Source organism: Platalea leucorodia (assembly GCF_965183815.1).
Source record: "Platalea leucorodia genome assembly, chromosome: 1".
Lineage (NCBI taxonomy): Eukaryota > Metazoa > Chordata > Aves > Pelecaniformes > Threskiornithidae > Platalea > Platalea leucorodia.
This window is the reverse complement of record NC_138823.1, coordinates 128,035,422-128,063,326: the sequence shown is the minus strand read 5'-3', so window position 1 is coordinate 128,063,326 and position 27,905 is coordinate 128,035,422. Positions and strand designations below refer to the sequence as shown.

General features: G+C 36.0%; 1 protein-coding gene across 1 annotated transcript in view; it reads left to right on the top strand.

Moving 5' to 3' along the window:
- Positions 1–27,905, top strand: part of KCNH8 (potassium voltage-gated channel subfamily H member 8) — a gene marked incomplete at both ends in the record, with an annotated part of 195,412 nt that overhangs the window by 103,298 nt on the left and 64,209 nt on the right. Inside the window, 2 exons of the mRNA XM_082315341.1 lie at positions 15,225–15,382; positions 21,004–21,211. Coding sequence (XP_082171467.1) covers positions 15,225–15,382; positions 21,004–21,211 — 366 coding nt within the window. The remainder of the gene's footprint in view (positions 1–15,224; positions 15,383–21,003; positions 21,212–27,905) is intronic.

Here is a 27,905-nt window from a genome sequence, read left to right as displayed (position 1 = left end):
GCAGCTAAAATTTTGATATTTCTAAGAAGCATAATGAATCTTAGTTACTTCTCAAAAAACTTTGTAAAGTTCTCTCTTGGAGAGAAAAGCTGGGAGACCAGTTCATTCTGTTTTGTTAGTGATAACCTCCTGATTGCATAACTTTTACTTTTCCATAACTATCCAGTGTAGTGTTTTTCTTTCTGTAATTCTTTCATTCTAGTTTTCAGATATTGTCTTTCTTTTTTTTTTTTGCATTTTTAAAACATTATTGAACGCCTTAATTGAAGAAAGTAACATTACCGAAAAATTTATCGATACTTTATTGCTAAATGCTCAGACTCACCCACAAGACTATTTGAATAGGATGTCTTCAACAGGAATTGAAATTAATGCAATGGTTCAGAGAAAATATATATAGGCTTCCAGGGCAACAGTAATACATTATTTGCTGGATAAGATCAAAGGTGTCTGAGTATTTTGTCTCCTAAGGTGGCCAGAAACAGCTATAGAGAGAAGAGCTATAAAAATAAGTGACCTTTAACTTTTAATTTCAGTTTTTTCTTTGTGGATCATCCAGTTTCTAGTGGAAGATGGAGAACCCTGAATATTAATTATAGCTATAAAACTGTACTCTTTATAAACATATTGGCAACAGAAATTTTAAGTGATTTTCTGCAACGTACTCTTTTGCCTACCTGTAGAAAAAACCCTATACCCATCCCTTCTCCCACTCTCCCCACACATACACTCGTCTGAAGATTTTATCTATGGCTTGCGCTTTCAAGAGAGAAAATTAATCATGGGTACTAAGATCGCTTCTCTTTCTATGTGTATCTCTCTTTCTTGTTAAATACTATTTAACAAAGTGTTTTATCAGCAATTTCAGTTCTTAAAAGCAGCATGTTTAGAAGCCCTAAAGCTGTGATTTGTGTTGCATGATACTGTAGATTAAAGAGACTTGTTGGCCCATTCGTATCTATCACAAATGTAAATTACTCAAAATGTTTCCAAAACTGTCTTAAATCATATGAAGGTCTTGAGTCTCAGATGTTTAATATGTAGAGATTTGAAAATATAGTACAAACCCATTAGAAATTCATATCATCATTCATGACTTACACAGTCATTCAAGTGTGCATATTATGTATTGAAAATAATATGTTAAAATTTGTTTGAATCAGATGAGATGTTATTAAATGCTATAGATTTTATTAGGTTGCTTTAAATTAGAAGGTTTGTTTTCTTTTTTCTCTCATGTTCTTTTTCATTATTATAATGACTATCACTTCATGCCTCTGCAAGTCCACATAAGGTCATGTAAAACAATGTCTGTGTCTAGGGGACCTCACAACTAAGAGGACTTGTGCATTTTGAAAGGAAATGGCAATGGTTTGAACCATATTTTAGAAAGTGTGATTTCAGACCCTAATATGCTAAAATTCAGGTAGGCACCAAGGCAGTGGTTTGAATTTTTCTCTGGGAATTTATCTCTGAACATCAAATGGTCTCATCTGTGAGATGAGATTGATATGAACAAAACATGAAACCGGACAGAGTGACATTGTTGATACACCTAGTATTAGGGAGGAGAGGTCATAATAAATTATTACACATCATTAGCTAGCTTCTCATATAATGAAAAAATGCATGCTTGTAGATCTAACCGAAGTTTTAAGAAATCACTGCCCCAAAACATTGCTTACTATTCCTAAAGTTGGCAGATACCTTGCAGTTAAGACAAGAAAACTGCTCATCTGAGCATTCCTGCTTTTCCTGAGGCCAAAATGAACCACATTGTCTTAAACTACTGGTAAACTGGTTACAAGAAGGGGTCCTTATGTATTGTGCCATGTACCCTCGAAGTTAAAGGTAAAATCCAAGGAACAAGTACTTAAAGAAGTACTGACCAGGCTCCATTCTGAAATCTGATTTTGTGAAGCAAAACAAAGCAAGTGGATTATGCAGGATAAAGACCTTTTAAAAACACATGTAAGATGATGGAAACGTCATGAGTATAGACTGAAGTATGCAGCATTTACCATATGTAATTCCTTGCTATTCTGGGGAGAGCTCTGTAGGCAGCTTATAGCTGGGTCAAGATATTCTGCATCTGTGCTTCTGGCAAATATAGTCACTGTTCCACTTCTCAGCTGTCCTAAATGAGTCTCTTCAGACATTATTTTTATTTCCTACTTCCTATTTAACAATGAGACTTGTAACATCAGTGTGAGAGTGACAGGATTCTGAGCACTTAAGAGTGCTAAGACCACTTAAGAAGTGACTCTTCATCTTTTTGTCTAAGCTCTGGTGCTACTGTAAAAAAAAAAAAGGCAGTGTGACAAATCATTTGTTTCACCTATAGTCAATCCACACATTGGGAAATACTGTAGTAATAGTTTTGTAGGTAATTTTCGTTCTGCTATGTTTCCTTTCAAAAGGTATACAAAGTTAAAACTACCCTCTTATACAGAGTATGACTTGCATTATAACTACAATCAGACAAAGTTTGTATTTAGGTTTACTATCCTATAACACGATGGTAAAACACTATATTTTTCAATAAGATCAAAGTCTTTTAATTAACCATCTAGGTAATTTCCAAGGAAATTTAGCTTTTGATATTCCTTTTTAGATTTCAAGTCCATTGGGACCTACACTTTGTATCTTGGGATACTTCATTTCTTTAATTTCTAGCAGTATAAAATTCACGCTGACTTCTTCCTTCTCACTGTTACCTATGTGAATACCATACATCTGAGATTTCAGTTATATGCAGTTTTATATGACCTTTCAGTTCATAAAGATTCTGATAAGAAAGAAAAATTTTGACCACCTACTTCAATCCTAAATATAAGAAATTATCTTTAATCCAGGTATTAATATTAATTCCAATAAACTGTGTTTGGCTAAAGCATGTTTTCCTGAAGGACATCAGCTCTTCTTCAAAGATCTCAGAAAAAGGAAAATCCACAACTCTACTTATCAATGGCTTGTAAATGGCATATTTCTCTTCTGTATTTTTTTCATCAACCTGCAGAAGTGACGTCTTGTTAAGCGTTTAGTACTACCAGTTTAAAACATTACTACCTGCTGATTCTTAGTTAGGATACACTGGATTGTAATTTAGCATCTGATATGATACAACCATACTTTGCTGCTCCATTCCAAAATTAGATAAGTATTTCTTGAATACAACTGTTTTTTCTACTACATTAATAATAGCTTCTCTCATAACGGGATGCCACTAGTACAAAGGAACTAAAGTTGCAGATTAGCATTTCTTTCCTAATACATCTAAAACTGTAATTTTCCTTCATCCTGGCTACCAGTGATTTTTTTTCTCTTTCCTAAACAGGTCTAGATTTTCACGTCAAATTTTCTGTAGTTTATATTGATTGTTTCTTAGTATCTCTTCACCATTTGTTATGTCTGTCTTAAAAAGAAAAAAAAAAAGCTTTTCCTTCAGCAGCTGCCACAGGCTGTTACAAAGACTTATTATTTTCTTATATATTATTATTTATATATTATACATTTTATTATATATTATGTATTTATTATATAAACCCCCTACATTTAGGTTTTTTATGACTTAATCTCGGTTGGTTTTTTTCTTGTACACTTTATTTGGCTTCATAATAGCCCAGATTTCGAAGAAACAGGTGTAAAATAAGCATTACTTTCCTTTCCTATATAAAATCAATATCATCTCCCTCACCTTATCATGTCAGCATCTAAAAGAAAATCATCAAACTAATTGTGGTAATACACATTTTGAGGGGATACGCTGAGTTGAAAAATCACACTTCCATTTGAATAGGTTTATATCTAGGTTAAATCTAGGTTTATAGCAGCAGTAGAATAGAAAAAATAAGAGTTTATATAGGGACAGATAAATTGTTCTTCAAGCAATCTAGCACTAATATTTCCTGGAATCTTTCCTAAAAGTTCTCTGGCCAGATTCTAATATCGTTATCCGTATATAATTAAATAACATGGGCTCAAATAATCGGATAGATCAAAGAGCTTGGACTTTGGGGAAAGTATTGCTAGCCAAAGACAATCAATGTAAAATCACATAAAGGAAGATGAAAAAAAAAAAAAAAATACGAGCCAGTCATACCATCTAGAACAGGGAAGTGGTGTAGGAAACTGTCTGCTTTGAAAATCAATGGGGTTAATATACCTAAATCATCTAGGTCTCAAGCACAGGATTGAATTACTGTAGTCTAATAAGAAATCATGCATCACCCAATCCCCTGGTTACTGCTGATATGTATACTACTTGCCCTAAAGGTGCAGGATTTTTCAACTTCATTTAGTTCACAGCAAAAGAGAGGTAAACTGAGTTATATTACCTAGTATTTGCTACAGTCTAAAAGTGTGCCATGGGAAGTTATTGAATCATCTGACTAATCCTAAATTGTTATATTGCTGTAGCTTGATCATATGTCTAATCCCAGCAGGATTTATTTTTAAAAAATCAAGCCTAAAGAGAAAAAAAAAAAAAGATGTTGACACAGGAAAATTAACTTCTTCAGGTAAAATAATCCTGTTTACTGGTAAAGAGGTTCAGTGGGCTACCAGATTAATTTTTACCTCTGGATTATCTCTTTTTGTCCTTTTTTTTTTTTTTTCTTTTTTTTTAACAGGGATTAGAATTTGAGACTATACAAAACACTTATTGTGCTTTCAAAATTGGAAAAGGACCATTATGCTGGAAAACATCTTAAGGATTAATTGGATAGTTTGGTGAATATCAGTTTATGGTTTTCTCTCTTTTTATATCATTTAGAATTGCAACTTGCATTATGCACTAAGTAGAACCTCCATTTTTTAAAGTAATCTTTTTTTCCCTTTGTTGGGCACCAGTTTAAATTGGTATTTTCATAGCATTCATTGAGTAGATGTGTCTGTGTGTGAATGTGAGCATGGCAGATATCTAGAAAGGAATGGCTTGGTAAAGGATGTGACATGTCCTACAGAGCTTTAATTCCAGAGAGGTCACCAAATGGTTCCAAAACCCCACAAACTTGCTCAGGGTTCCCATCTTATTTATGCCCAACTATGAAATAAGTTGTCTTTTCGTAGAAACTGAGCATAGCTAGGGGATGGGTTTTCATACTGGAAGCTTGTGAAAAGGAAAAGGGTCACCAATGGTTGAGTAAAAGCCATTAGATTACTCAAATAAGGAAAGGAATAAATTAGAGCTTTTCAGCTAGATCACAGTTTTGGCTTTAGAAATTTTGAATGAAAATATCACAAAAGCATGTAGCCATGGTAAATGCAAGCTTGGAAGACATTAGGGTAATGTTGATCCCAGCCTTCTGATGCTTACTGCTGTGGATACTGTGTAAGAGCTTAATTGGAGCAAAATACATAAATAAATTAGGAACTGCAACTGCATGTAGATTAACATTTTTTAATGTAGACACTTTCATAGCTGAAACAACTAGGTTTTGGTTTTGTACAAATTCATTTTCTTTAATCTTTCAGTGTAACTTCCTAAGAGTTTTAGAGATATCACGTCTTACAAGAATCTATAATTTTAAAAATGGATGTGTGTCTATATCTTATCAGTATTGGAAATAATAGGCTGAGACAATTCATGCAGATTGAGCTAGTTATCCATGGGATCCAACCAAAAGATAACTCAGAGTCAAGGTTTAAGTTTGAGGTTGTTTGTACCAAATGGTTTTATGAGATTTTTCAGTCTGTTTATTTTCTCTGCATGCGTCTTAGGGACTTAGTGCCTAACAGGGCTTCTGGTTTACCTTGTGTGGGGCTGGTAGGGGAAGGTGATCAGCCTGCAGGCTAGAGAGGAGGAGGAGCAGCACTGGAAAAGCAGAAAGGAACTGCATCAACAGGCGCACGTGGTCAGAGAGCGTGAGGAACAGAAGCCCGTGTTCAGACAGAACAGCGCAGCAGTGCTGGAGGATGTGGGGTGAAAGCAGCAGGCGTGTAAAAGTGAAGGTGAGGGGATAAGGAGGTAAGAGATTTGCCTAGGGAGACTAGGCAGAGCAGTCTTTCTGATGGCAATTGGCCATTGATTTGCCGTTGAATTTTTCTTAATATGAAGTGATTCTGCATGACCTGGGTGTGGAAATTAGAGCTGGAATAACTGAAAAAAATGTTTTATTTAAATCTTTGGAGATGGGGGGTGGGGGAACGCATAAGTGACATGATTGCTTGTTCCAGACCTGTTGAAACTGGTGATCTTGGGTTGTCCTTATTGAGTGCTGCCAGGTCAAGTTCACCTTTGTGTTTAACAGCAGCAAAATTACTTGCTGCTTTGCAGACTGACACACTTTGTTTCTGTTAAGCTCACAGGCTCACCTGCACAGCAGTAAGTGGGGAAGGAGCAAAAGTCTGCAACATAGGTCAGGGCTGGCTTAAAATGCATGGGTGTTTGTTAATAAAACAGGTGTATCTATGCTAAAAGATGGCAAAAATCTGTGGAAAAAAGGCACCTTATAGTTTATACATGACTTAAGGGCCTTTCTTAAAGTCAATAGGATAGTCTAGACTTTATCTTGATCTTTAATTTCCTTGAACTCTGACTTTTTGCTGTCTAATTTTAACCAAAACTGAATTACCTAATATGAAATAAGAACGCAGCTTTTTTCATGGTGAAAATAAGAATACAGAGGCTTCACCCTTTCCTTCCTGTCTACATCAAGTATAAAGACAATATTTTAGACGTGTGTATGCTGTGTTTCAGTACAGAATGTAGTGAGTCAACCAATTTGATATTATGTGCTGTTACTCTTGCTTTAGTTTTAGGTAACTTCTTAATGACATTGCTCTTGGCAGAGATATTATTTACGTCCCCTGTTCTGCTTTCCTGAGGACATGGTGTGACGTATGTAGCTTGCAAGATCATTCAAAATGATGCTTTTCCAGTCTACATGGAAAAAATGTGCAGTGAGGTAACTTCGGCATTTTTTTTCTGTGGTAATAATGCTTTTATTAATGATTTGTATTATCAGAGCTGCTGAAACAGAGAAAAGATTGTAGTTCATGTCCCAGTCTGAAACAAACACATCAAATACATCTTTAAGTATGAAGTTTGCACAGGCTGAAGTTTGTTATTAGAATATACTTAAAGATAATGTATTCAAACATACCTCTTGTAGAAAACTTTTGACCCACTAATTGTCCAAAGATATTAAAGTAACTTCATGTATGCTTTAACAATCAGCTCAGAGATTAAATATCCTTCTTGCCTGTTTTACAGCTGTAATTTCTAGAATTTTTGCCCTTCCTTGTCTTGACTCTCCAAAGCTTTACAATATTGATGCTTGTGATGAATTTTCAAATGTTTTTTTTTATAAGTTAGTGTCATTGGTAGGTAGAAGTTAGTGCACAGTAAGATTCACAAACAATTTATAACATTAAATATTCCATGAGTACTTTCAGAATAGATTATTGTACAGGTTTTTGATGTTTAACTATCTTGGTTGCCTCAGTTTGCTTATCATTCTAGTTGCTCAGTCTTAATGATAAGAAAACATTTATTTAAAAAAAAAAAAAAAAAAAAAATCTTCCACTTTTTAAACAGTGATCCCAAAAAGACTGTGGAACATGTAATTCCTAAAAATAATAAGCTCTCTTAGAAGAAATGGTCATTTCTCAATTTGTGTTAAAGATTTTGTTGTGGTTTTAGAAGTTTCTTGCCTCAAGAGTTCTGTTTTAGTTTTTTTCCTTTACAGCTTTCTCAGTAAGTACTTTAGCACAGCAGTTAAGCTGTAAATAAGGTTGCCCAGACGAAGAGACTGTTTACACCCAAGTATAGCTCAGAAAGCTGTCAAGAAATAAAAGATGGATCACACTCACCTACCTCTCTCTGGATTTTTATCTAATGAGTTAGATACAGAAAGAAGCACTTACCATTTCCTATTCAATTTTATATATATAAATGTTATCTGGGGCTGTTGTCCTAAATTGCTTTGATAAGAAGGCGGAAAGGGGTGCTGTGCAGAAAAACCTCTAATCTCTTCAATCTTGAACAGTGAGTTCCATATGCACAGTGATAAGCCTTTGGTGTACTGGATGTCTTAGGGGACTTTAAAGCAAGCATTTGTCTCCTTTTCTGTTAAAGTTTTAGTTGTTTCACAAATGTTAATGTGCAATAAGTAAGCAAATCCTTTGTCTAACTTTGATAACTATACACTGGAGGTTTCTGAGACAAGTGAGAATAAGAGGTTTCAAAATACTAGTGATGTAAATATTCTTATCTTTTTTTCTTACCTGTATCAAGCAAATCTGCATGAAGTACTTATGTACGTGGCTGGTGCTACCATACTGATCTGTAAATGTGCGTAGTAACCAACTAACTCTAATAAGCACCTGTGGAGCTGAACTGACCCCCTTGCTCATTATGAACCATATGAAATCATGCTAATTTCACATCTTAGTTGTATTACTGAAAATTTCAGAACATTTTTGTAGCTTAAAGAATGTAGGGCCAGGTGAGACTACTTGGTGATCTGATCTAAAATTTTTATATCTCCGATTTTACTTATATGTTCTGTTCAGCCCGAGGATTTTGTTGAATGAAAGCAGTAGTTCTTAAAGCATGAACCAATTATAACCTGCAAGACCTTAGTCCATGGAACCAGATAGCCTCAGATATGTGCCCAGGCCACTTAGTGTTAATGCTTTGCACTAAATCTTGAAAAATTTGAAGGACCAACACTGTGCTAAAACAACAAGAACTCCCTCAAAGATTTCATTAATTTAGGAGACTCAACTCTAATGGGTAAAAGGGAGGGAATGACAGAGATCAAACTGTCAGAAATACCATAGATCCGCTACTAGCAGTGTATAGGTTAACTAGTATATGTCAAATGATTATAGCAGGTTGTCTAGCTTCAAACTGCAGAAGACAGCATAAAACATTTCTGCCAGTGAAACCCGGGAAGTAATTATTTTCCAGACCCAGATCTGGCATTAGAACTGGCATTTGATCAAAACTCATCCTAAAGAAATCTTTTCTGGTACCTCAAAGGAATGATCCAACATGATCCTCTCTCTGTGCCGAGTCTCTCTCTGCCTCTTCTCTTTGCCCTCAGTAGTGTATCAGTGGGGGAAACAATTGCTTCCTGGCTTCTTGTGTATAGTGGCTAACAGGCTTGAAGATAAGATCTTACTTTACCCAGTCTTAGTGTAGCCTACCTAAAGAACATGTAGGGAGAAATGCAAATCACTCTTTTTCCCCCATAGAGCTATGAAATAAAGGGACAAACAGAGTAACTCAATGCCACAAAAGATGATCATGACAGTCAAACCTGCCTTTTTTTCTCCCTTGCACATCTACATATATATATATTCAACTCATGTACATAACTTATGTGAGTCCACATATATATGTGTTGTGTGCTTGAATGTAGCTTAGTTATCTTTAGTATGACATTGTGTTATACAGTATAAGAGTGTTTAATGTGAATCCAAATGATGTGAGTTCATCACCTCATTTACTAAGCCACATTTGATTTCCAAAATGAATTTACCTAAAGTCAATGTCTGCCCAGCTATTTTGCCTAAATAGCCTATCAGTGGATGAAAACAAGTAAAGTCAGTTCTCCTGTTGGTATTCTGGAGCTGAGTAAACCAAGAAAATTGAATTTTTAACATCATCTAAAGTGAAGTCCAGGTAGATTTTTGTAATTCTTTGTCTTTTCGTTTGTCTTGAGGTGTGGGTGCTAGAGTTGTATGGCTGTAGTTGTTTGGTCACCAAAGGCACAAACTGTTTTCTATTCACAGGTGGTGTTCCTGGTTTTCCCACAGCTTTGTACTAAGCCCATACTGACACACTTAGCTATTAGAAATCTCTTTTGGTGTCATTGTTTTCTAAGCCAGAATCTCCCCTTCTACAGATATCTTTTTCCTTCTCAGATCTTAGATCTGTTTTGCCTATTATATGGAGACATTTGACCCATTTTATGTTTGGATTTGGGTTGGCCACAGTCATCCATCTTCTTTGTTAAAAACTATTGTATTACTGTGAACTTAATCAGCCAAGATGAATCCTCTAGAAACAGTTTTGTTTATAAACAAACCCATAGTAACAACATTTTGAAACTGAGCAGAAGGCCAGATTCAGCTTTTGTTTTGTGTGTCTCATGTTCTGGTTAATGCAGACCTTCGAATTACGATGATACAGGATGAAATAACTTGAGCACATCTAACTATTCTACAGCAATCAACTACGTTGGTAGCTGTATCAAAAAGACCTAATTTTCTTAACAAAAGACAGTGTATTGATTTCACACCCTCCATGAACTTACAGGATTAGTTATATTTTAACATGTATTGTTATTACTACACATTTAACATATATGCCAGAATGATGTGCTTTTCTTGTGATTAGCAAATCTATTCTTTTCTGGATCACCACTTTTAGTGGTGCCTCCTGCCCCCCTCCCCCCGCTTAGTATAATTATTGTGGCAAATTCGATTTCCTTGGCATTTCTCCAGTTTTCTGAGATTTTATTAGAAGTTAATACTGGTGATTCAGAAAGTGGCTCTCAGCAAGTTCCATTTAGAATATTAGGTGGAACTTTGTCTTCAAAAATCTCATTGAAATGTCTAATGCTTCCTTTGTTATATGATACCCTTCTGTACCATCTACAGCATCATTTAGAGTGATAAATCTTCCTACTTCATTCCAAAACCAGAGTTTTATTTTTCTTCTTTTTAGAAAATAAGAGACAAGTGGACTATAATATTCTATACATCTTCAGTTTTGTTAGTCATTTAAATTTAATTACATTTTGTTCTCAGTTTCAAACTTGTAATTTTGATAGTCACTGATCTTTTCTGCATTTCAGTTACATTTTCTGGGTTATTTTGTCTTTTACAATTTTTTGGGGTTTTTTTGTTTGTTTGTTTTGGATTTTTTTTAACTAGGAATGCTTATTATTTTTCCTTAAAGTCCTGAATGTTAATTCATGCTTAAAATTTGTTCCAAACATATATGTTGATAAAGCACTTGGGGTCTTCAAAAAAGTTTCTTTTACACTTCCAAGCGCACATCTTAGATTACGTTATATTTTCACAATGTCAATGTATGAGAAGCTCATGTTTTCCAGATCCAAACAGTAACTGATTTTTAGTCAAAAATAACTTTTTTCCCACCCCTTAAAATACATTGCAGTACTAATTTGTCCCAAATTGCCACAGAATGTCTAATCTCATGTTAAGTAGTTATCATTTTTTAGAAATTGTTAGCAATTTTTATTACTAAGCTTATAGGATGACCGGTATATATCTGAAACTGAAGGCACCTGTGATGCTGTGTTTATCATCCTACATAATATGAATAGGTGATATTTTTCAGTAATTGCGTCTCTTTTTGTGGGCATAAGTTGTCCTTGCAAAAAAGCACACATTCGTTGTTTATGCCTGTTTGACTGCCAAAGTAGAACCACCATAAAAGTGAAAGACAGGATGAAATATAGCTGTAAAAAGCTTTTCTACTATCCACATTGCAGAACTTGAAAATAGTACATGAAATACCAAAATGTTTTAGAACTGGAGCTATTAATATTTCTTTGTTATAAAATTGTAAAAATATGCAGACTTATCCTTTCTTTAAGGTTGAGGAATATGCATATGAAAAATATGCATATGGTATGTTATTGATTAAATGTGCATTTGTCTTACTACATGTTAAATGAAAGTCTAATTAATATTTTATAGAAGCTGATCTATCATAGAAGTACTTCTCTGATTATGTTACAAAAACTTCAAGAAAACCTCTAGGGAGATGAAACTTTGAAACCTGGTTGGGGTATTTTCAGTTAAGAGGAAAAAAAAAATCAGTTGTATATAATGGAACATGACTTTTATAGCAGTTATGAATTTCATCAGATCCTTTTGTGGTTGAGAGCATCATCTAAAATAATATAAATTCACAAAATGGGTATCTCAATGCAAATCTGAGTAGAATTAAATGAGATGGTAAAATTGACACTTTTGTAAAACGTTATACGAATGTTTGGCAGTGCTTTAGGCAAACATTCTTATACCTTGTGCCCTAGAAACATAGAGATCTTTAGCTCCAATTCTTCATAGCTTCCATAATCACAATGTGCAAGCAGCACATCACAGCAAACATGGAGGAAAGCATCTCTACAAGTACATTAAAGGAAAGAAAGTTTGATATTGCTGTTCTTAAGATGGAAATGCTGTCATGGATACTGAGTGACCGCAACAGATCTCCTGCTCAAACCTGGATAAGAGTTAGTAATTCGTCTGAGTGTCAGCTACTCCATTATATTTAAAATCAAGTGTGAGCAACTGGATAAAGTTAGTAGGTGGATAGATTCAATTTTCAGTGTCCTTTGCAAGAACAATAGTGTGAACTCTGTTGTAGGACTTCAACAGTAATTTCTGCATGGATTGTGTGGCTGCTCTACTTGAGTATCTGTGTTCATAAGGCCTGAAAAAGAAGTTGTTAAAAAATACTGGATCTGCCTGGTCCAAACATAGACAATGCTAGCCCTAAGCATTTGAGTCCTGTAGTACTTTCCAATGCTATCCTGATATAGTGAGAGTCAAACAATTTCCGTTTTTAATGTTCTTTTAGTACCAAAAGATTCTAAAATAAAATTCTAGAAATGAAAAATTGCTTTAATATAGACTAGCGGCAATTCATGCGCTCTCAATGAGGCAGCATTTTCCATTGAGCTTTTATAATGTGTCAGATTGTTTTATATCAAGTTGATTTACTCAGTTAAGATGAACCTGGTCAGATACTTTTTCTCTTGCTCTGCTTTACAGTGCTCTCCTTTACTGTAAGTCTATGTGTTGTCAATCCTCATTATACTAACAGCATTGTTGAAAAGTGTCATTTCCAAAGCCTTCTTAATTCAGAAGTAATGGCACAGAAGAAAAAACTACAATGATAAGGAGAAAAAACATGGAAAAAGGTGAAAAACAATGTCCTTGATAAATGGAAAAATTCAGAAAAGGCAAAAAATACCTAACAACCAGAACCTAATAAAATCTGGTTCATTTAAAAAAAGCTGCATAAATGTTTATTTATTCCATTTGCAGTGTACGTGTTCTATATAAGCATAAGGTTTTGATTTTAAAATTTTTTATCTTCAAATAAATCATAGGGAAAAAATCTTTTAATACGTATTTTTTTTATTTTGCTATCTAGGTTGTACAAAAGCTTGCAAATGGGACAAAGCTCACCTACTATTTTTATGGCTCTAGTGGTAGCAATGCTTTGTATGTCATATTCTGGAAAATCTATCCTTCGATTTTGCTTTCGGAGGGGAGTCTGTTCATACAAGGTGGTCTTTGCAGATATTTCTCATACAATGAATGAAAAATGCAGGATAAAAGGTATATCAGAAATTAGGCATTCATTCTCATGTATGTATAGCAGGAAGAAAAGTTCTCAGGCCCCAGAAACTGCCTACAAAACCAAGAGTAGATGAACCTACTACTCCTACTAGTAATCCTACTACGACCCACTTTTTAGTTCTAACTTGATTTGCATTAAAACCAAGTTACAATACTAGTACTGTTAGTGTTCATTATGTTTTAATTATGAAGAGACAAAAGTTGAGGTATGCTTAATTTTTAGGACTTCACAGCTTGCTTTTTTCCCAGGAATGTGCTGAATTGGAGCAGGTTTACATAGCACACAAGAAACTATCTGTGAGGAAAGGAAATATCTGCACCCAAAGAAAACAAATCCCTTGAATAGACTGAAACTATGAAATACTTATCTTCTATGTTTATTTCCATTTGCAAGGCAGACATCATCTTCCTATACCTTCACCCTGCTTGTGGGCAAGAGGCTGAATTTCACCTGTAGGTGCTTCCATTTGGCATTTCTACCTCCCCTTCCCCAGAGGTTATAAGAAACATCTGTTTGGGCAGCAAACACTTCCCAAACATCTGCACGCTCCATGCTGTATATGGTGCGGAGCCAGCCCCCCGCAGGTGCTGCTGCCACCTTGCTACAAGAGCAGTGTGTAGAAGAGGCAGCTGAAGGTGTATCTTCTTGTGCACCATCTAGCAGATAGGAAGGAGTCAGTGCTGCTGTTGCTGCCACAGACAGAGGGCACAGGGAATGCAGTTCCCTCCTTGTAACACTTAATAATATCCTACCTAGATTAGAAATAACACAGTTGACAAGTCTATTACACACTGCACTAGCATCTAGAAAGCTGCCTCTCATAACTTGGACATTAAAGAAAGTCCACTGGCTTTCAGGCTGCCAAGACCATCACCTTGCAGTTGTTATTTTTTAATGAGAAAAAAGTCATTCACACTCTGAATGTCTTCCTAACACTTGGGTTCACTTCTTTCTCTTTTATGAGATGGTCTTCAGCATGAGACATTAGAATTTGCAAGGCTGATTATCTTGCTGTTAAACCCTAGCTTTGATGGTTGGCTGCACTTTTTTCTGACATTGTGAAAGTTATACAAGTAGTTCTCACTAATGTTGGTAGAAACTGGGTGCATAGCTCAAGGACAAATTATAGTCTTTGTCTTGTAGGACATGAAAATAATTTACTCTATTGTCAAGACCTGAGCTTTTCTTTGAGTCTTAATATGTTTTGGCAAGATATGTCAAAACTATATCTCATATTGAAAGACACTCATCCTGGAATGTTAGATAGGAACACGCAAAATGCACAAGCCACCAAGCAATTCATATCTTCACTATAGCCCAAAAGCCATTTTTTTGAAGTAAGTTCAGCACTTTTCTGTTGATAAACAAGTGGTTATCCTTGAGGATGACATTTGTTCTCTGTGCTGGACCATTATCACTAAAAGAAAGTTTCAATTACACCTTTTAAATAAAGTAATTAATGATATTTTATCTCAAAAGAAACATAAATAGCTTTTATAGGTTTTATGCACAATAATCATACCATCATTTTTCATTAAGAAAAATACTGTACCAATATTTGGTATTTAAAGAGCAATGTGGGTTGGTTTTTTTTTTTTAATTCAAGCTTCCTTTGAAATCAGTGAGTTTTAAACATTTTAAACATTCTTTTTTCTCCTTACAAAGAACAACTTTGTGCATCGATTTGTTTAACTCTATGTACGCAGATCTCTTACCACTATATTTTATTTGTTTCTGTATTAGATTCCCCATCTGGTTTTTGCCATGCATAACAAAAACAATCAGTGTTATGGTGAGTTCCTGGTGTTAGCCCCAGGAATCAAGAAATCACTGGTCCTGATTCTGTTCATTCTTTGTCAAGCAGATATTATTTTAAATTTCCGAACAACATATGTCAGCAAGTCTGGTCAAGTTATATTTGAAGCAAGATCTATTTGTATCCACTACGTGACTACCTGGTTTATCATTGATTTAATTGCTGCACTTCCTTTTGACCTTCTTTATGCTTTCAACGTCACTGTGGTAAGTACTAACCTGTCTTTTTTTAATTGTTCTTTTTTCAAGAGGGTTTTTTTTGTTGTTTGTTTGGTTGTTTTTTTTCCAGATCTGGAGACTAAAACTGAATGAACTAAAGTACCTTGGTTTTCAGCTTTGTAGTGTATTTTCACACTGGATGCTGAAGGAAGGAATACGATGTAATTGTACATGTTGACTAAAAGAATTACAAGATTGGGTGTCAGTGGCCATTCATTATCATGAAAGACACATATGTACCATCCTTTTTTAATTCAATTGTCCTTACTTTGTAAACAGTCACATATATGTTAGCTTCATAGCTACTGTACTCAATACATGACCCTATGGCTTTTGCTCTCTTATGCTGCACAAGTTCAATTAATTTTTCAAGATTCATAAACTGTTACTGTGGTAAAGTAAATAATTGCTATGGTCAGTATGGTCAGCATTCTTCACTCAGCCAGGAATAATCTTTCTCTTTATTTCTGTATTCTAGTGCAAAAATTACAGCATGATCACCAATTTTTGTGTGTTCTAATATCTGTTACAGTTGTCATTAACTTTGGTTTCAACTCATTTTTTTTAGGAATATAACGACAAAATGCTTAAGCTGCTTTGAAAAATGTGTGAGTCTAATGTTTGGTGATGTCACAATCATGATGGGTTACATTTATTTTACTTATGCTAAGACAAAGGTTTTTCTTCTGATAGCCCTAGTAGATTTAATAGAGTAAAAATCTACTAAACAAAAAAACCCAAAAAACAAACAAACAAAACCCTAAAACCCCAAACAGCCCCTCCCAAATCAGAAAGTTTAATTTTGGAAAAAAATGTTGGCAGAGGTTTCTCAATTTTGTGGATTTTTCACATAAGAGACTTAGGCTTTTAAGCTCTCCACTTTCTAATTCTCAGAATTTTGATCTTTTGTGAACAGATGCACTCAATCTCATTTTCATTAAATGTGACTTACAGACAAGTACATAGATGATAGCATAGACACATATCAGAAAACACTAGTCCGGAAGCCTCCCATGTTAAGGTATCCTCTTTGGTTTTATCATTTAGTTCCATTTCCTTTGATGATCTCCCTTTTCACTCCATTTGTTACATTAAGAACCGTCAATCTGATGTTAGTGCAGTAGCTTTTAAAACCACATAGTTAATAGTTCCACATTCTTCACTGTTTTTTTTTATAACCAGTGGGTAAGCTATTTAAATACATTACTATCTCAGTTTATCCCTTACATTAAAACCAAACAGCCAGCATAACTGTCTTGCTTTCATTTCCATTAAGAATTTTTCATTGAATGAACCAGGCCTGATCTCTTCCTTCAAGGAGAAAATTAAAAAACCAAAACTGATGTCTTTTTTTTTTAATTGGGAAGGCTGATATGCTTTCTGTACTGAATTCTGGGAAAGAAACTATTATCCAATCATTATTTTTACAGTTAAAATGTCACAATATTAAAAATGCTACTATAATATGATTAATACACATCTTCTGTCTGTTGTACTTTTAAACTTTTTTTCCCTAATAAGGTCACTAATATGGTGACTAAGAATATCCAGGGACATTGAAATGTCCCTCAGTTAGTAGTGGATCCTTAATGAGATACTTAGTGATAGATTAAGTCCTAACACTAAGCCCCGAGTAATAAATGATATATAGCCATGTTGATCTCAGAATTAACATTGACTGTCAGGCACAACTCCCTGCTTGCTCCAAGAGTTAAACACCTTGTCAAAGTTTTTGCAAGGTCCAGTCCGCTTCCTTCATTTGCTTTGGCCTGACTTTGGTAGCTAGGTGCTATATGGTAAAGACCACTATACAGTAGAAAGCCAAGGGCCAACCCTCTCTTCTCTCTGGTAACTGAGAGCAAGTCCAGAATCTGGGAGTCTGCACCCTGCATTCACCCCAGCAAACTCAGTTGTTTTGTTCTCTATATGATTCCTCGATGGGAACACAGTGCCTTGCTATATCATATTTCCTATCATGGCAAGACTTGGCAACTGTTAATATAATTCTTAAGATAACAATGACTATCAACTGTTTCAAGAGTGGGGGGAGGTGTTAATCACATTCCACTGTTTTCAGACTTTATGATTTAATAAGCCATTTCCTCATGTCTATTCTCAGATTTTCACTCCATCGACTCTCAGATGTTGCCTCAACAGAACGGTGAGAAGGGGCATCAGGGAGCATCTCACTCCTTTGCTGTTCAGGCCCCAACACAAAGGCCAAACCCTTAGGGATGCTCTAAATTCTGCAAGCTATAGGTATAGTGCCATACATACCTATGTATGTATGGCACATAAATGTTATCCTCCACTTGGAGATTTGTGGAGTTAGAGTGCGTGAAAAAGCTGTGGAGTCTCTCGCCATCCTTGGAGATATTTTGAAAGAAAAAAGTGAAACCATATGAGTTGGCTCTACTGCCTTTACACCTTACAGGGTACCACTAAATGGGTGACTCTTTGGAGGTCTGACACCTCAGGCACATTCCTGCCTAACCTCAGTGCCTGCTGAGACCCCAGCTCCTTCTATCCTTGTATTCATCTGATATAAAGGATCCCTTAATCTGTGGAAATGTGGTGTGAAATGCTGCCAAAGTAAAAACCAGGCCATTAAGCACTAGTTATAATGATTGAATTTACTCCTTTCTGAGTAACTATTGATGGTTATAGAGCAAGAGTATCACTTTTTGAGGAAAACCAACTAACCAAGCAGACAAAAAGGATTAAAGATCCCTGCCACTGGTCATTTCTTAAAATGTATCATGTTTCCTTATTAATTTCTTTTTGCCGTAGGAGGTGATTCTTCCAAGCAGAGAATTTCATCACTACTTTGTAGAAACTTTATTTCTCAGTATTTCTCAGCACTATGCTATGATTGAGTTTGTGTTAGTTTTAGATAAAATTCCATCTCTGTCATTTTGACAGAAAAAGGTTAACCTAGCTAGTCTAAAATGATTAACCAAATGGAAAATTTAGATGGTTTTATATCTGTAGGCAAAGCAAAATCTAAGCAGGCACAAGTATGCATGCTGACTCCTCATTTTGTCTTTCTAAATTTGTGACATAGAAAAGAAAGCTGCCTGATGGCATTTCGGGTTTTCCAATGACAGATTGGACACAATACAAGAGTGTTTGGCATGACTAATGAGAAAATTCAGTGCCATTACATATGATTAATTACATTTGAGTTCAAATTTATGCAGAAATTATTTTGAAATGAGGTGGTCTTTAGGCCTTAAAATGAAACATATCTCCAGGTTAAAAAGAATATTATGATATATGATTTGCTGTTTTTATATCAGTGTTCTGTTACTTAACAAAAATGGCCAGAATTTAGTCACAAGTGATAACTGGCAGGGCACATTTATTATTCTAACAGCTCTTTTGAAATTTCTTATTTGTACGAATCTAATAAAAAAATAATTTCACCTAAGTTATCATTATTTGCTTGTGACGTGGTAGAACAGGCACCCATGTAAAGATGAAGGCTCCAATGTGAAGGCCATAGCACATATACAATCGTTATATATACAATCATTATATTTATGTTTATATATTACTACAACACCTTGAGGAGTCAGCCATGCAGAGGGACCCCTTTATGTTAAGAGTGCAACAGAACCATGTTTGGTTCAAACAAGCTGATGAGAGAGACTTTGGGAAGTGAATTACCACAGAAAAAGAGGCAGTTGGTATAGTAGTATAGCATTCAGTTAGAATAATTATATTTTAATGGTTATATGATTGTATTAATACAAACATGACAATTCCTTGCAGTCTTCTGCCCCAGACTTGCAGATACACTTGTGCTTAAGGCCACAAACATAACTAATTTCACTGACTTATTGTAGATGACACAAAATGGATAAAATAAATGCAAGAATAGAATACCCTGTAATTGTTTGTGTACTCTAATGTCAGATATTATTCCTGACAGCAGTGAACTTCAAAGTATTTTTAAAAAGTGTCATGTTTTTGTTGATTTTCTTTTTTCTCCTGCAATGTACATGAGAAAAAGTGTAAAGGTTTTTGAGAAAAATGAAATAATGGGCAGTAAATCCTGCATGAAGAAGCTCGTGGGAGAAATATTTATGCACTATCAAAGCTGTAGTAGCAAAAAAAAGAAAGTTTGTAGATTTATTATTTTCTTTTTTACAGGTTTCCCACCAACTTAATTCCTAAGACTGGAATAAAATCATTGAATTTTTAAGTCTTCATGAATAAATCTAAAATACCCCACGTTACAGAATTTATCAGTCCACGTGGACCTAGTTGCACACCTATAAAATTAAGATTTCGGGTTATTAGTTTTGGTAGCAGAAACAGAAAGGCTTAACTTCAGGTTATTCTGGATTAGCAAAAGCAAAAGGATGTTGATCGAGCTGTGCTTTTAGACTTTCTTTTCAGAGAGCTCATTACTGTGCTCTGGGAAGGCTGTGGGAAGACTTGTCAAGTCTGATGTTATTTTTCTAGCTGATGCATGTATCCTGCATCAGCCAGGTACCTAGTAGGCATTAATCCTAATGTGTCATTAATGAAGGGGGAAAAAAGCTTACTGATAATGAAAATTATGTATATTTAGTCTTCAAAAAATTAAATTAAAAATATTTGGGATCCTAATCTGCATATTGTTTACTAACTCTGTCCAACAGCTGAAACATGACCCAAGTATATTCCATGCAAAACTGGGACCTGTGCCCACTCTGATGTGGATGTAGGTTGGAGGATGCTCTGGAGGGGATGGGGTCATCCAGAGACTGCTTGCTTTGTGCATTGCTGCATCTCCTCTGGGGCCAGAGCCTATATACTTCATAAAATGATGTACACTTAGGGTGTTGAGCAGATTAGGTGCTGCTTTTGACACATACACTTGAACTGCAATAATATTTTAGGTAAGGTATTTAAGAAGTTATACTAGAAGTTTTAATACAAGCTTTTTTTGGACTCCGACTTAGTGCAGAGCAGTAAAATATGCCCAGGCCCCTGAACACAGGTTTAAATCTGAAGAACAAATCTGAGTCTCCACTCACTTCTCTGCTTCCTTGTTCTGCAAAATATCTGCTATATGTTATTACCTTTTCCAGGTTTAATTATTAAGCTGGTTTCATCTCATATATAGTTGAGTTAGGTCTAGTGTTTGGCTGTCAGCAGAAACTGAAAATCATCGTGTGCTTGAAGAGGTTTATTTTGTGGTTTCATATTGGAATCAAATGAACGTTGGTCAGTTTGACAATTATGTTTCTCTTCTAGAGCAGGGAAGGATCCATTTTTGCACAAACACAAATTTTTAAGTTAAATCTGACAGACAACTTTTCATGAAAAAAAAGATGAAACAAAAGATCTCCCACTATTTCAAGTTTGTTTGATTTAAATCAGAAATAGTCAGTATGTATGTACACAGCAAAAGTGAACACTTTTTTTTTTAACCATCTTTTTTGTTATTCTCTGCTGTCTTAAGATTTAGTCTAAACATAATATGCAGCTATGTAACTGAATGAAGAGTGGGCAAAAATTCATAGAGCTTTAGAAGATAGTTTCTTTTCATTGAAACAAGAGAACTGTATGATAGAAGTCAATTGCTAACAAGTTGTTTTCTCTCCCTATTCTCCTAGGTTTCCCTTGTCCACCTCCTAAAGACAGTGCGGTTGCTACGCCTCTTGCGTCTCCTTCAGAAGTTGGATCGTTACTCCCAGCACAGCACAATTGTCCTCACGCTTCTCATGTCCATGTTTGCCTTGCTTGCTCACTGGATGGCCTGCATTTGGTATGTCATAGGGAAAAGGGAAATGGAACAGAATAACCCCCTTACCTGGGACATAGGTAAGTTCTTCTTTCCGCCATATACATATATATGTAAGCATGTGTGTATATATGCCCATATGTATATGTAAATACATAAAAACACATGTATAAGTCACTCAGTATTTCCTTTTTTGTTTAATCTTTGGCAATTATTTAGTGCTGTTTGTAGATAAAAGGAAGATATTGCTGCTCTGAATTTCAGGTCAATCTGAAAAAGAGGGTTAAAATGAAAAGAAAATGGAAAAAGTAGAAAACAATGAGATTTTAAAGAGTGATTCAATGTTTGGGATATTGAGGATCTGGATAGGAAAGGGCTAGACACACTGTGTAGAAGAGTAGATGAGAAAGTTCATCCTGTTTTTGCAAATTAGGTAAATTCTTCAACAGAGGCATTCCCCCGAGTGTGCTGATTATTGCTTGCTATACATTGAAACAGATAGGCCCTGAACAGCCTTCAAGTTAAAAACTCCCTTCGGAAATATTGTTTAGCTGTTTTACAGGCTTTGCTGTTTTGCACAGCAGATGAGGTGTTTATCAGTGGAGAGATGGTTTTGGAACACTCAATTTTGATCCAATGTTTAGTTTCTACCCTAGCCTTCAGTCTGATTTCATTGAGCGTTCCAGATTTACTCTTTAGATTTTAGGCTTTTCCTTTTTTATTTAAGGTTTATTATTATTTCTAAGGGTTATACCCATGTGTGATGGTACAGTGGGGAAACAATATATCTTGCATAGGAGCCTGGCATCGTCACGTACTTGTATGCTGTTGAAGGTGTGTTACCTGCTATTGCAACAGCTGATACTCCACATCTTCCCACATGAGTCATTCTGGCTTTACAGTAGAGGGGCATTTCTTTTGCTGCCTTTCTCAGATGCCATATCAATATCAAGCATCCGTTTTTCTTCCTTTTCTTTCTGGTTCCTTGCGTTTTATCTTTTTAATTCTACTTGTATTTACCTTTGGCTTAAATCTGCTATGTTTTCATTGAATTAGTAGAGGAAACAAGGCCAGTGATAAAAGTAACTGGAAGGAGGAAGCTCTGCTAGTTTTATGCTTTTAGATACTAAAGACACAATTAAAAAGCATATGAGTAATTTAGAATATGTAAGTTATCTGTGAGAGGTAAAGAATGCACATGTGTCTCATAAAGAGTATCTAATGGTGAGACAGAGTTTCCCAACAGGAAAAATATTTGAGGGGGGGAATGATGCAAACACCTGTGACCAAAGGCTCAGTGACATGCATTCAACCTGCAGTATGCCCTATTCTTACCTCCGTTAATTTCTTTCTTCTCTCTTAACCCCATTAAATACATCTAATAACGATAAGTCTGAAGGAAAAATGGCAAGTATGTTAAAGGTGCCTGACCTCAGATAAGGTGAGGATGCTGGGTCAGGAAGAGGAAAAGAAGAAAGTCCAATAAATACATCTCTCCAGTTTGTCCACAGGTTATTGAAAGCTTCATGGAGTCTTTTTATTCTTCTAGTTGGTTGTTTATTTCTCCTTCTCTTTGTAAACCAGGTCTGTGACCTGCTGCTGAACTCCTCATAGAGTGCAAACCTCTGAAAGATAAGACCGCATCTGTAGGGGAGAATATACAAAGAAAGCCCACTGTGCATAAATTGGTCAAATACTGCTAACAGAAAAACAAATCCAGATAATAATAATAATAAAAGGAAGAGTCTCTCTGGCGGGAAGTAGCTAGGAAGACACATTGTCAGCTTATGTAGGCCACAAACGACAGCTGATTTCAAAGCATTCGTTGCAGTCCCAATGATGAGGAAGGGCTGCATCCTTGCTCCCCCGGTGGGGTTGCTGGCAGTGCTCCCCACACAGCCTGTCCCTCTCCCTCTTCCCTGAGCCAAGGCCACATTCAGAAATTCTCCTCATATCCCCTGGGGCTCTTGGCATTTATTGGTAAGAAAACATTAACTTTCACCCCTCAGTTTTGTCCTCTCTTGGGCAACGGCATTAATAAGCAAATGTCCCAACAACCTAATTAGAACCAATCCCAGTTTAACTGGAACAGAGCCATTTCACAGAAGTCTCATTTGCATCTCAGTGAAGAGTGTTGTATCCGGGTTATCACACACTGATCATCTTCTAGCGGGATTCCTAGGGAGGAACTGCTCCTTAACAGCCTCTCACCACCGGCTCGTCTCAACATGAGACTTGGTGACCTTCCCCGGGCAGCTGCAGGCAACACACCCCCCCATTGGATGGGCTCTTCTTAGCAGTGTGTACTCTTAGGCTTTAGCCTCCTACCTGGCAACACAACTTTGCTGTTGAGCTTACAGCCTGATTTTATTTTAGTTTTTTTCCAAAAGTGTGTTTTTGCATTTTTGTCTGGAAAGCTATTCTATCACCTTCATGGACAGTATCTGAAATATTTAGATGTTATAAATGTATAATAAAAATTATACTGCAATGACTCCTGCAAAGCTCCTACAGATATTAGTTCGGTATCTGTCAGAATGGTTATTTCTAAAGTTCTCTCTAGCGCTAAGTTAAATATTTTATGGCTTTGGGGATTTGTTTGGTTTTTGGTTTTTTTTTTTTTTTTTAAGGGAAACAGTTTTAAAATGTTAAAGTATTAGACATTTGTTTTAAAAAAAAGAGCTCAAAAAACTCCAGATACCTGGCATGAAACCATTATTTTGCAAAATTTCTGTTTATACTTATGTGCCACATATATGAGCAGAAAAATAAGATTATGTAATTTCTTGGCCCTCTGTGTGCTATAATTTTTGCTAATCTGGTGATACACAGCTGATTATATGAGCTAGCCTTTCTTTTCACCTTAAGAAAACTTCAAATGACCAGTCCGCTATATATACCTCACAGCATCTAGGCAGTATATTGAGGGGAGAACGGTAAGTTTGATTTAGGGTATGAGTGATTAAGCTAAGTAAAATGAGCTCTGGAAATCATAATAAATCACAAACATATAACGCACACAGGAGAAATCTTGCTTGGCATATAATAAAGGTAATGTTATTGTAAAACATTGAGGATGTTCTGTTCTCGTGTATGAAAGCCTCAACTGGAAATTGTTGTGCAGTTTTGGAGAGCATGTAAAAGAGATTTCTTACTGCAGGCAAAGCAGTAGAATATGATCCTTAATCTTATATTTGCAGGTTTTAATTTTTAAACTTTTAATTTTACTACCTTAATACCAAAACTGGACGCTCAAGTTTCCATCTTATATAAAGTCTTATATAAAGTTCATTCCAGGCGTTAAGAGGCTTTCTAATTGGCAGCATTACAAAATACAACATAAAAAATAGAACTATACTTTTTTATTAAAAGGAATGTATCTCTCCATTGGAAAGTATGCTTTTTATTCTTCATTAGAGTGTCTCAGGTGGTGTCCACCTGAAAAACTTTTACCCTGGGTATTGATGCTGCAATGCATACAACAACTGAAATATAGGGATGGATTTGTCCTAAGAAAGGAAAACTATGCCTGGAATGAAAAGAAGATTTCTTTGCGTTTTATATTTGCTTCTATTTTGGAGAGGAGAGGCAGAGCAAGAAAAAAGCTTTTAGCAACCTCCTAATTCAATTTAGTGCTTCCTCAGAAAGCCTGTGGCACAGATTTCAAGACTGAGGTTTTGCTAACACTTAAAGAAAACATTTTAAAGCTGCAGTACTGTTAACATAATACTTTGGACCTTGCTGTGCCATCAGATATGCGCCATAGACCAGATCTCACAACATTGACTTTAGTGGGAGTAGCATTTGCTTCTGTGTATCTATTTCTCTGGCTAATTTAAACAAATGAGGTGCTTAATTTGCATTTGGAGTGGGGCAATGGGAGTGATAAAGTTCTCCCTATGAAAATACCCAGAACCAAAAAGTGTATTTGCTTTGTTCTTGCTCAGCCTAATTGTAAGCCTTTATTTCATTTTTTTGTCTTTATTCTGGCAACACTCTCATTGCAAATAATTTTAAAACATGGTTACATTCACAAATTTAGCTACATGGTTGCACAATGAGAAAGCTGCAGTGTCTGGGAATATTATTCCTAAACTGTCATGACACAGTGGCATTGGGACATACACCACTGTAGTATAATGTTAAAATCTGGATCTCTTGCTTAGTTCTAGTATTGCTATTTTAACTGATTACATGAGGTATTTGGAAGATATTCAGTATGGGCACTGTTTTCAGGTGCTAGAAACCTCAGCAAATTCTCGCATCTCAGGAAAGAGTTGTTAATGTGCTTGAGTAAAGTCTGATAAAAACATGACTCCTGAACTGGTCATTCCCACCCGCCTGAGACTGTGATACACTCCTTGTCATGCTTTTCCCTTCTAGCTATTTCAGATCCCTCTGTTACATTCCACTTTGTTCCCCTCATTTGTTCTCTTTGGTAAAACAGATGTTTCCTTGAGACATGGGATGATTTTCAGCAACCTGTAAAAATAAGATTAACTTTCCGTTAGCTGACATGGAGTAGAGGCTAGACTGTGTTGAGGTTCCTGGCTGATCCTACCACTCTAATTCCATTGACTTCAATACATTGGCTCTCACTTCTATAGGTTTAACTGGTATCAGATTTAGGCATAGGTTCTTTATTTGCTGTCTGCTGTTTTGAATTACTGTATACCGAGCTATTCCCCTTCAAGTTCTTATCAAATATGAGAAATGACTTTTCGATTTGTCTCTACATGAAACAGATAATATTGAAAATGTCTCCTGTTGCTAAAGGCATTAATTCTGTGAGAACCATATGAGCTGTTGAAACTCAGCTGTCTTGAGTGTAGTGAGGAGATTAGGAGAAGGCCAAGAGTCAGGATGCTGGTTCCCTTAGATAGTCAAAGCTGTCGGGTACAATATGTGTAATTGTCTCTAAAAAAATTCCTTCCTGTCCACCAGAAATTCAGCTGCAACTTTTTATTAGTCCACTCACAATAAGACTTACAATATTCTGACTATGGAGGAGTTATTATCAAAGCAAAATAAAAATAAAAACAAACAAACAAACAAAAAAAACAACCACAAAGAATAACCTGTGCTTTTATAGAAAATAAATTGTATGTGTTTACTTTGGGAGAAGCTTTAAAGTCAGGTCTGTAAAGAGTATTCTTCAGCTATTTAAATCTTTATTTCAGTAAAATACCTCTATGCTCATCTCAGGTTTTTACTCATTTCCTTTTAGTTTTGTAATTTACAGCACTTCTGAAAACAAGAACTCAGTCGTGACTGAACCACTGTACTTTCACATGCTCTGCAATATAAAACTTCCCCCGCATGCTTTGTTTATCACACACTTGCAGTCAAAGCCTTTAAAGGGACTTGGATGCCTGACTACTGGTGAAGGATATATACCCTGAATTAGCTCTCAGGGCAATGAACTGCAGATTTAGGGGCAAAATGAGGTGCATAGCCCCAGAGTGGAACCAGTGGGAAATGCTGAAAATAGGGTTTTGCCTTCAGGCCCTTTCACTTGAGGTTTATATGCCTCACATTGGGCTGCAGGGAAGTTATAAGCCCTTTGCACAGGTACTGCAGGACATGTATGTTTCATGTAAAGAATTTAACATAGAAATCCCTCAAACAGTGTTGATCCAAATTGGTAAATCTAGCAGTCCTGAGTTTTCTGAAAGTTTACCCATGTTTGCACAGTGTTGCACCTGTGCTAGTAAGGATTGCCCTTTCTGCAGCAGTTCTTGCATTCCTGAGTCCACACAAGCAGCTTGGGGTTGTCTCCATCTAGAGCACAGATGTAAACTAGGTTGTTCTGGTGAAAAACAAAACAAGAGGCCACTGATTTCTTTTGGCCACAGAAGGAGGGAGAGGCATTGTTACTGAATTTCACTTTTCTTCAGCATGGCGTTCGGGCACTAGAACTTGTGTCTAAGGTATGGAAGATACAGGTACAAGGCAAATCTCTTTAAGAGAGCACATATCCTGATGTATGGGTTACTTCACTCAGCATTCTTCCTGAGCAGCTGTCTTCCTTGAGTCCTGGTTGTTCTTTTCCTTCCCAAACTGATGTGATTTCAACAAAGGAATGGCCAATGCCTGAGTCTCTACCCAGAGTCTCCAGTGTCCAGGTGAAGCTAGAGATGAAGGCTTGGACTCTCCAAGGCTGAGGAGAACAGAGATCTGAAGTCTTTCATGTTTCTTTTTACCAGTGAGGTATTAATTGAAATGGCAATCCACATACTCACTCTTTTGCAATTAAATTTGCTAGAGCTATACAGCAATGGGTGAGAGAGGAAGTACAAGAGTTCACAACTACTTTCCCCATTGAGTCCTTCAGGGGATTTAGATGCAGGGGCAAGGTGAAAGAAGGATCATCACTGGGTGCAGATAGGAGAGATGCTCTGAGTGTCTTAATAATGCAAAGATGGTGGCATTTCTGGCCTGATGCAGAAGCTGGCTGATATGGGCTATCCAAAATGTAGGTCTCTAATGTCTTAGATGCAAACTTCAGGTCAGCCTCTTGAGCTTGGGTTCCTAAATTCTGTCCTTTGTGACCCCCCGGTAGCTTCAGTCTTGTTAGAATTTCATAACTGAGTATCAAGCTGGAATATTGCTTAAGACAGTCATTGCCTTCTAACTCTCTTGAGTTTAAACAGCTTGGGAAGTTTTCAATGCTGGGAAGCTTTTTCCAAGCTTATGCTAAGAAACCTGAGGCAGTCTTTTCTAGTTTTCTTAAGGTCCTGAGCAATTTTGCTAGGAATTCTGGAGTTGTGGATT